The sequence below is a fragment of the Takifugu flavidus genome, chromosome 12 (genome assembly GCF_003711565.1).
Source record: "Takifugu flavidus isolate HTHZ2018 chromosome 12, ASM371156v2, whole genome shotgun sequence".
In the NCBI taxonomy this organism is placed as follows: domain Eukaryota; kingdom Metazoa; phylum Chordata; class Actinopteri; order Tetraodontiformes; family Tetraodontidae; genus Takifugu; species Takifugu flavidus.
The window spans coordinates 5,552,020-5,562,690 of NC_079531.1; the positions used below are offsets into that span (position 1 = coordinate 5,552,020).

General features: G+C 48.8%; 1 protein-coding gene across 1 annotated transcript in view; it reads right to left on the minus strand.

Annotated features, from left to right (window-relative positions):
* Nucleotides 1-1,551: 1,551 nt before the first annotated feature.
* Nucleotides 1,552-10,671, minus strand: part of zbtb16b (zinc finger and BTB domain containing 16b) — a 17,794-nt gene continuing 8,674 nt past the window's right edge. Inside the window, exons 6-8 of the mRNA XM_057050229.1 lie at nucleotides 5,254-5,424; nucleotides 4,109-4,276; nucleotides 1,552-4,022 (exon numbers count right to left, since the gene is read on the minus strand). Of these exons, the coding sequence (XP_056906209.1) occupies nucleotides 3,793-4,022; nucleotides 4,109-4,276; nucleotides 5,254-5,424 (569 nt within the window). The 3' untranslated portion in view covers nucleotides 1,552-3,792. The remainder of the gene's footprint in view (nucleotides 4,023-4,108; nucleotides 4,277-5,253; nucleotides 5,425-10,671) is intronic.

Below are 10,671 nucleotides of genomic sequence, written 5' to 3' on the forward strand. Positions count from 1 at the left end.
TCAGCCCTCCCTGCACTCAGCGCTGGGGACACGCTGCCCCCTTGCGGCAGACTTGAATAATTGATTTGCTGAGAACGAAAATAAAATTCCGCCAAACTTTCAATATTGCCTCATTATACTGTGTGTGTCAGGCCCGCTGCAGGTTACATTTGATGAAGATGGAAACTACTTTGGATATTTCGGCTTTTAATCACGGGGACATTTAAAATTGATGACAGGTTTGGCAACAGTGCGGCCTTATCATAGCCCATTAATGGTATGCATTTGTGTCTGTATTGAAAGTGGCAGTTTGAATAAATAGCTGTCATGTATGTGTTTGCGCCTTGTCTTGTAGAGGGAGGCTAATGATAGCGGGGACGGGGAAAGCAGAGCCGCTCCCCCACCAGATGGAGGGTAATGTGGTTTGCTTTAGCTGCCCACCACGCTCACTCTAATTAAACAGAGGAGATTGCATTAGCGCAGGCTCCCACTCAATCTGCTTCTCTGCTGAACGCGGCACGCGCTGAGCCGAGGTGGGGGTGGCGGGCGCGGCGGCAGTGTGTCACCGAGGTGATTGTCGGTTGAAGTATTGAAATGCTAAATCAGGAGGGGAAGAGCACCGCCAGAGCATTAGCAGGTCAGCGGGACCGTCGAAAGGATGCCGGAGGGGAAAAAACCTCCATGTTTGATCGAGAAGAGTTCTGGTCGGCAGGGATTTCGGTTGTTCGCAAGAACTTTTCTTGCACCGTTGTTGCATCTGCACGGCCCATTTAGCTGCACTGGTGTTCGCGTGAGTACAGCAAATCCTTGCAGCACTAATTAAAAGGTAAGCCCTCGGCCCCCTGCGCAGGGGTCTATGTAACATGTCTGGTGCCGATTCTTGGCTCCCTTCACATCTGGGACAAAGCCCGGGCCAGCTGTTGACCTGGTGCGGTGCCATCGGAGGTCACCGCGGAGCCGGGACTCCAGCTGTCTGCAGGTTGACCAGATGACAAACAAACTGGGTAAAGCGGCAGAATGGCAGCTTTTGTGACAGGGGCCAAAAGTCCCGCTGGAGCTGGGGCCGCGTCAGGGGCGATGGAGTCAAATTCAGGAGCGCTTTAGAGGTGATGGCGATTGCTGATGCACGACAAAGACACCTGTGCTTGAGAAAAACAAAGCTCACAAATACATCATAATCATAAAAAAAAAAAAAAAAACGTTTCCAAGTTGGACACTTAACTATCACCATCTATGTTCTACTTCATTGGTTCTCCAGCTATGCTAACCCGTGTTGTGCACAACTGCGTCGTGGAGATTTCGGAATCAGACGAGCTGCGAACAAAAAGCTTCATCCGATGCGATGATTGACAGCTAAACAGGATAAGGAAGCAAACAAGTTGGTGACAGGGCGGCGGTTCAAGCGTCCTTTTCTTAGATGGTGAAAAAGCTAGCGGCTAACATTCCAGTAAACACTCCAAAATGTTTGCATGAATACAAATCAATGGATCGAAGCTCACGCGTTTGCCCCTCTCGACTCCGCGAATTATAGTTTCATCACGGAACACGGACGCCTAAAAAAAACACAAGAGATGCATAAAATAGCAACATGTTTTATTCTTTTTTCTTTTTTTTTAACCATGCCACCAAACACCGACGCGTACAGAGTTGTGCCTGAATCCACACCGAGAAAACACTTTCACGCACTGTAGTACAAAGCTGTAATGAAGGAGGGATTTTTTTCTTTGCTTTTTCTTTTCTCTTTTTTTTTCCCCTGCACACATGGCAATAAAGAACAACCCTGATTGGACACCAGGTCGAGCTTTGATCTGGCCCTGAGGTAGACGGACATCCACATCATCTAAACAATACTAATCACATCCCGCTAGGACACATCAAATAAAAGGACATTTGCATTATCACAACATAGAAAGATAAAAGAAAACCCTTTCCGAACAAAAGTGCTCTATTTCTTTTGGTCCACCGAGGAAAATCCAGTTATAGTGCATGTTCATGGAGGATAGATACAGTGAGCGCGTGTTTTCATGGCACTGAGGCTTCTTAGTTACCGAGGCCGCCAAACACACGCCAAGATTTTGCTATTTTACACTCTTTCCACCGGATCTCAGTCCATCGTCACTTCAAAGGGAACCGTTTGATAAGAGTTTGAAACTTTTTTTTTTTTAAATGCAAAACGAGTATTTAGCCACTATCACAGTATGTTGCTTCCAGTTGCAATGTTCAGACAAAGTGGATCTACATGGCGGTCTATCTTTGATTAACACTGAACAAACACCCGGGAAACGACTACCGATAGCACAGATCCATGTACTCAAGCACGACGACGCTCTACTCAGAAAAGAGGCACGAGGGAGGGAGGGTGATCGAGTCGGAGACTTAGAAAACACGCGTGAAGATGCTTCCCCCAAATCAGACCCGATGTAAACAGATCGCAAATTACTGGAATACAAAAATACAACAGATCTCTAAGGCCTGCGGAAGGCTCGCGGGAGGGAGGAACAGACCATGAGGGCTGGGACATCACAGCTACACGAGGACTCGCACCGCCCGGCTCGCTTTGATTCAACGCCAGAATTTTCTTTTCAGAACGTAATTTTCTTCTTTTTTTTTTAGAAAAAACTTTTTTTCCTTTCATTTTCAAATCTGCGTCGAGAAAAGCCTTTTTCCCCTTCGATAGGACATCTATATACTCAACTGTTTAAAAAAATACACAATTTGAGACTGACCCACCCCCCCCCCCCAAATGTTTGACCTTAATTGTCCGAAACGTTAAAACTAAATCAAAGTCAGTGGAAACGGGAACGAGGTGGCACTTCGCTCACCTCGAACGTAGCGGAAACAGACGGAAACAGACGCCTGTTTTTTGTTTTTTTGGTAACAAACAAACAAACAAACAAACAAACAAACACAACACCGTATAAATAAGCAAATCGTTTACAGCTAAAATGGAGGCCTGCTACCTTGAAAACGATAACACCCACTGCAAGAAAGACGAGGTGAGTGAGAGATCAAGCGCGTGAGGTCACGGGTGGCAGCCGTTCAAGTAAAACATGCGGGAAAAACACACACATACACACACGCACGCACACACACACACACACACACACAAACCCAAACAAACAGCTGAAGGAAAAGCGGAAAATAAAAATAAACTGCAAGATTGAGCTTTTGTGGAATTCTTGTCAACGATTACTGCACAATCATCGGCGACCGGTGTTCCACAAATCAGTCGGATAAAGAGAGAAACCTCCTGGCGGGCCGCGTTCGACCACATCGAACCTGCACGAGGAGCGAGGAGCGGCGAGCGAGGAGCGGCGAGCTCGAGGGTGTTTTGAGGGCCACGTTAGAAAGCTGCTGCTGCTGATGATGATTCTGCTAATTTAGGAGTCGCAAATGTTCACAGTTTGTTGCGTTTTAAAGATATAATTTGCTGCTTTCCTCTCTAGCGACGGGCGCCGTCGCCAGGCCACAAAAATGTGACGATAATCTGATGTTTTTTCGGATTTAATAGTAAAATTTAACAGTAAAAATAACAGCCCTAATATAGTACCTGCTTGTCTCTGTAGTCAGCTTAAAAAAAAACAACCTTGTATCTCCAAAAATGGCAACATCCCACAGTGAATTTATCAGTTTATCCGAAAAAAGCGCGATTTTATTATTTTATTTTTTTTCAGACCCATGAAGAAACGTCATATCTCTGCACAAAAATCTCTGTGACGATGAAGTTACAAGGTTGGTGACAACGCTAACACATCGGGCCCGGGGGCAGGAGGCGGGGTCGGGGGGGCTCGGGGGGGGGGGTCCAAGACCTGCTCAGACGTAACAGACGTACAGGTATGTCTTTTCTATCCTCCAGTCCGCCGGCACGTCCTCCGGCTTGTGGCCCTTCATGTGCTTCTGCATGGCGGCCAGGCTCGGGCAGAAGTCCTGGCAGATGGTGCACTGATACGGGGACGCTCCGTTGTGAGTGCGCAGGTGCTTGATCATGGCCGAGTAGTCTCTGGACCGCTGGTGACACAGCTTGCACTCGAATGGCTTCTCACCTGCAAATTTCAACCAGGCAGCTTTAGCTTCTGCGCCGGGATCCGGGGGCCCCTCGGACCCCCCAGGAAGAGTCGTGAGCTCTCACCTGTGTGTACGCGGTAGTGCGTCTCCAGCTGGTGCTTGAGGCTGAACCTCTTCCCGCAGCCGTTGCACTCGTAAGGCTTCTCCCCCGTGTGGATGCGTTTGTGGCCCCGCAGCGTCCCGTCGTCTCTGAAGCAGCTCCCGCAGTACTCGCACTCGAACGGGTGGTCACCTGAAAGCAACAGTGGTGTCACGGTGGGGACGAACACCCTATCTATTAAAGGGAAACGCTCTCCTGTGCTGACGTGGTCAACCAAAGGCCGAGGCCTTCCTGCGACAACGTGGTTGCTAACGCTATGACACGATGACGCGGCTCTCGGCCGTCTGCTAACCGCTAATAAAAGCTCCGCAGGCATATGCTGCTGCGTTCTCTATACTGTAGTTAATCTAGTTCTCTCCTAGGCTGAGGATTTGACTCATCTCCAGTGACCTATGTGCCTCATTATCTCAGTGTCCACAGCAACAGCCAAGTCAGAGGATACATCGCTCTGCTCATTACAGGCCGATTCTCTCCAATCCCCCACCCCACTGTGGAGAAGATGACATTTACAAAATGTTACTTCCAAGCAGAACGGCATACAAACAAGATATGGCGCTACGGCCAAAACTCCATTCGCTTCTGTCTCTTCACATCTATTATGTATTTCTCCTGTCTAGACATCAAGCCGTCGTGACAGCTGGGAGTGTTATTTAAGGTAAAAGAAGAAAGGGGGACATCTTTTCAGTAAATATCTCTCCGTCTCCTGCGGCAAGAAGACTCACCCTCGCTAGAACACACAGACAAGTCATTTCCATTTGCTTTTCCTTCAATATTTATTTGGGTTCCCTCTATCATTTCGGGTGAACCGCACTAGAACTGACAGCTGTGAATTGCAGAAGCCCAAAGGCTGCCGAAGAACCCGAAATATAAACAGGATGAAATTGCCCGAAATATGCACCGGCCAGAACAGTACAGTGCTGTCATCGCAGAGGTGAGTCACGGAGGAGAGAAAGGAAGAGGATGCGTGCAAAATTGACTATAGGCTTAAAGCAACCTAAGGAAATTAACCCATATACCAAAATAAACCTCGCCGTCTTTGTCTCTCTCCCTCCGCTCGCGTTTGATGCCACCATACTGGCGGCTAAATAGCCCCCGAAATGATCGTTTACCCGTGTGCGAGCGCAAGTGTCGTTTCAGGGTGGTGTGGCTGGGGAAGGGGCGCTCGCAGTGGCTGCAGATGTAGCTGTGCATGCCCGCGTGGACCTCCATGTGCTGCTGCAGGGCCTTCTGGGTCTGGAAGCGCTTCGCACACAGCAGACAGAACACCGCCATGTCGGTCCCTGGAGAACGCGCAAGACACAGACACAGTTATTTCAGTACCGTACACAGACAGGGTCTTAAGTGGGAAAACTGGGTCACTTTAACTTTGTGCGAGTCCTCAGAGGGAAAAGCTTCTTTCAAAGAGCAAGTGCCTCTACCTAAACTAACTCCCCTAAAAGCCCAGAGGCGCTTTCAGCTGCGAGTCTTTATAAGTTCTATTTTAAACCATGAAAGTCATTGTTTTCTTTAAGAATTTCCCACACAATGCACAGCATGCCAATCACACAATCAATGGCTCCTTCCTGGTGCGTTAGATGTGTAATTATTCTCTTCATTCCCCATCAGGAGTCAGCTCCAGCCTGTGAAGTCCTCCGTCTCTGTGCTCAAAGAGCGGCTGATAGTAGCTCCACCCTAAATGATGCCTACACGGCGCGCTCCGTGCAGAATGTTAAGTAGTGATATCAAGCCATTAAAGGCAGGACTGCAGGAAAAAACACAATCCAGTTTAATCCTGTGTGTGACCTGGCATCTCTTTGGGGCTGCTTTCCTGTTGCACAGAGTGTGGAGCGGAATACAGATAGGCAGACGCCGGCAGGGTAGCTCCAGCCGGAGCGGCTCTGCCAGGCAGATTTGACGGCTCTTGTACAGTCGACATATGATCTGCGCAAGAGAGCGATCCTCCATTCTCTCCTGGCGTCGACGCTGACGCGGATTTCGCGCGCGTGGGGGGAATTAAGGGAAGGTTAATAAGCTGTTTGGGGGTATAACGCGCATATCCTGGAGAGTAAGCCTTTAATATGAGATTATGAAGCCCTGATTTCTCTGTCTGCTCAGGTTGCAGATCATTTACAATGCTAGCAGGTCCCATTGCTCCTGACTCAGATTCAATCAGACATCTCCAGCGGAGGATCATTAGTAAACAGAGGACTGTGCCAGCACTTCATTGGAATTCAAGTGGGGTTGCTGTGTCGCATTTAAAATGCAGTCTGATGAGGTCCACTAAATCAAATCATTTGTTACTGTTATTGAAGTGCCTTGAGGCAACTGGCAATTAAATTGGAATTAAAGTAGGGAAAGGGATACAGCACACTCATACTAAGAGGGAAGAGTGTCAGATGCTCGCTTACCTTTTGTCAGGGCGGCAGACAAGCCTGCCCAAACATCTGAAGGCATGAATCACAAACATTCACTGCAGCCATTGTTTACTTCTCTCTTTGCTTCCCACCCTTCCCATAGCAAAATTGGCCATTTTTCTAATTTGTAACTAATTATCTAACCTGCACGTGTGACCCCCCACCCCCCCAAACCTGCGCTAACAGGGTTGATCCTCTATAATCATTAACAGAGGGAAGACGGGATGAAAGACATTCCCTGACCTTAACAATCCTGCAGGGAGGCGATTCGCTAGAGTGAACTGCACCTGTTCGGAGGCTCTGGCCTGTGGACTTTAGCACAAAGGGGGCACAATGAGGTTCAGGGCCTTAGTGACCAAGCCCATTAGTCATAGGCTCCTCGCACCACTCCTACAGTCCTGCTCTTTATGCCGTCTCCTAATGACCGGGACCCTTTCTCACCCGCCGATCACAATATTTTAGCTGAAGACAAAGGAGCCTCCCTTCCAGGCCCCTGCACTCCCCCACCCCCTCTGCTCCCCTTTTATCTGCTGACCATACAGGAAGTCCTTCCACGGCCTCTCTGCCTGACTCATACCATGTGCGCTGTCCACCAGTGACGATTTATGGAAAATCTGAGATATTCCAGCACCTCCACTCTCCACTTTGAGTACTTTCTGCTGCAATATTTGTTGCTTCCAGCAGGGGGAGCGCTTTCTGTTCCAATGCACCCCAGTAGGAGTCCTCAACAGGCTGAGGAACACCTTATCCTGGTTATAGACGCTTCAAAGCTCCTTTAATCAATCAAGAAATTCCTTTTCCCTTTTTAAAAAAAGATTAAAAAGCATCTATTGTAAACGCTTATTTCCATGCTGCCCTTGTATTTTCCTCCGCCTGCTCTCAAAGTTTTCATTGTCCCACTCTGTGACGGTAGCGCTTTACTCCACCGACACACTCGCTCCGATGTGTCTCCTGATCCCTCTGTCACCGGGCGACAGCGGAAAGCCGAGGAAATAAATACGACAAATATTCCGTCGCAAGAATCTGACTCTTGATCTGAGCCTGACAACGGGGCTGGCAGCTCGCCTGTTTTCAGGGTTTTTTTTTCCCTCCCTCTTTTTGGCGTTGGCGCAGACGTGACGGAATATAAAAATAACAAATAATATCTTGAAGTGTAAACAAAACCTTTCGGAAGGGGCGGGGGAGGTGCAGGGAAGCGTCTGCGTGTGTTCTCGGTGGCGTTTCAACTCGTCGCGCTCTGTTAACTTTTCAAACGCACCAGGATCCGCAGTCGTGGAGTTTTCCAGTAAGCTCGGGTAATAAGTGCAAGGAGAGCGTCTTTATGGGAGAATAAGCCTTAAAGTTGGCCGTCATTGCCCCCTGCGTTCTCACCCTTAACCAGACAATGGGCCTGGGATTTGGGCTTTAAGGCACAGGATGACCTCTGACCCTTGGTCCTCAATGGAGTAAATACCATGTAATCAATGGTATTCCTCAAAGGCTGGAGAGTTGACCGAGCATTGTTTGGAGTGTGAGAGAGCCTTAATAGGGAGTGTAATCATTTACCAACTCCTCCACGTGGAAGAGAACACAAACATTTACTGTACGATTACGGGAACGTTTGTGTAAGAGCGCAATCTGATCGGCCTTTCAGGAGATCTCGCGGGTTCTCAAACGCTCGCGCGACAGAACACGACCCGTCTTCATGCATCTGCGTCCCCCGACCGAGGTGGGAGTCGGCCACGCTCTCACGCTGCCCGAGACAAAACCGTGTGTCCAGGCAACCAGATAGGATCATGGTCCTTGTTGGGGTGAAGTGTTGGAGCTAATCCCTTCATTCACAAATAAGCGCAGCCTGTTTCTTTTCAAGCGCCGAACAAAAGTTTTCCCACCCTGAGAATCTGGGAGTAAACCCACCGCGGGCCGAACAAGAGATCGCATTCAGCGATGGCTGCAAATCGGGATCATTCGATTCACGTTAATCCTCGGTGGCCAGGGTCCGCCAATTAAACCGGCCGATTAGTGAGTAATTTGCCTTTTACATTTGTGGAAATATCTGGAATCTGACCATTTACTCCAAGGCTAATTTAGTAAATAATTGGTTTTAGCGGATGATCGTGAATCCCTGCTGCGTTCAAAAGCCCAATGTTTATAGTATTACGTCAGCTATATATAATGTCATGTTTTCATGACGCTGAGGCCTGACACAGCACATTTACAGTGCGCTCTGGTTGTCAGCCCGATGGAGTGACTCAGTTTCACATGCACACTCGAGCACCTGCTAGACCTCACGTGACCCTGCTGCCTTCGTGTTCCCGTCAGTGTTTGTGCCACATGTTGCAACTCCTGTCCCGAGCCTACCTTAAACAACCCCGGTGGCGCTCGCCAGACCTCTAATCTACCCGAGTGAGGAAGGACTGACTCAATAATTGATGCAATAAGAGATACGTTGCTCACGTTTAACCACCATTCGCGGCGTTCGCTTGGTTCAGGTCAGATGGGGTTCGGCCGATAGCACATCTCTCTCGCTCTCCCTGAAATGGCGGCTCATCATTTGAATTTGTGCATCACGTCCGTGCGGATAAACAATCTGCGTGCGACAGCCGCGTGTTTTTCAATCAATTAAGCGCGAGTCCAGTATGAATGACAGCTGGGCACTAATGAAAGGACGCCGGGCGATGACAGACATGCAATTAAGCGTGCTAAAAGGTCTGCATTAGGAGGACTGCATTGTAGGGGCTGAGCTGTATCTGAACGAACTACAAGGCTGTTTAATTAGGGCTCAGGCTGAAGGTAATATTATTCACTTGATGAAGCAGCCTGTAAAGTGTGGAAACAGCAGCAGTGCAGCTGCTGCGGGGACACAAAAGCGGCACTATTATGGCCTTTGCCTCCGAGGCGAGGTGGCAAAAACGGTTAGCCAGCACGCTGAGCAAATACAGCCCCGTTTCTGTGCCTTGTGCAGATAAGCCAGTCTTGGGTTTTCCAAAATTAAAAGCTCAGTGCCTCAGAGTCTTGACTCGCTCTGGCGAAACAAACCCCTTTGTTGTGCGAGCCGTTCGGAGACAGATCCATTCTCTTATTTTGGGTGCTGACAAGTAGGTCAGAGGAGACTATGACAGTGCTGCAGTGAGCAGTCAACAGCAGCACATGATGTTGTTTTCCTTCCAGTTCTGGCAACACCAGCAGCTATCCACTTGCCCTCAGGAAGCGCTCACATACCTCTTACCCCCTCTACTCTTGCCACAGTGCTGTCCATCCCCAACCCCCCCCTTCCCAACTTCACTAACCTACGGCCATTTACCTCTGACATATTAAAATGGCAAATGAGACTGTTAGCTTGAGCCGTTTCTGCCAGACTGCTTCAGAGCAGAAGTAGTATTATTTGCTTTCCAGAGGAGGGTGGACAACAGCGCTGCAGCTGCCGGGGCCTGACAAGTGTTAATCGGCTAAGAGGAAATTTGTTTGGCTCGCTGGAAACGCCACATGGCAAATTAAAGTCGGGCCTGCGCAAAAAAAAAAAAAAAAAATACTGGCTGGAAGATGGAGGGGATTAAAAGAATCCAGGTTTCTTTCTTTAAAAAAAAAAAGGCTGCAAATTTCAGCACATCTGGAAGTGCTCCCCCAGCCGTTGCCGGCGTCTTTAGCTTTCAGACCTATGAGACGTGTAAGGAAGGAGGGTCGTGCGTCACGGCGGCCATGATAGGAACCGGGTGAGGGAGTAATGCCCTCCCGTCCACTGATCTGGACACGGTGCCAGGCTGAAACCGAGCTGGGGGTGTTTACACGCGGGACAGATGAGGGTAGAATCTTCTGGGCATCGTTAATGTCCTCATCCATTAAGTATTCATAGTGCGTGTGTGTGCCACCTGGAGTTACAGTTACATGCCAGCGCCTCAGAGAGGGCGATCGGCTTTCTCCGACAGTAACAGAAAAGGTGTGGAATCAGACACGGTCGGGTGTGTTTGACCACAACGCGGCTACATTTATGCTATCGAGTTGTCTGTTCTTGATCGCCTCCATTGTCCGAAAGGCAAAAGTGTTGCCATAAAAGGCCGAGCGTTGCACATGAACCACTCCCAATTCACTCGTGAATATATTTAAATACTTTCAATCTGTTTTTTCTGTTCGCTTGTTAGCGTTTTGGTCGGCGTG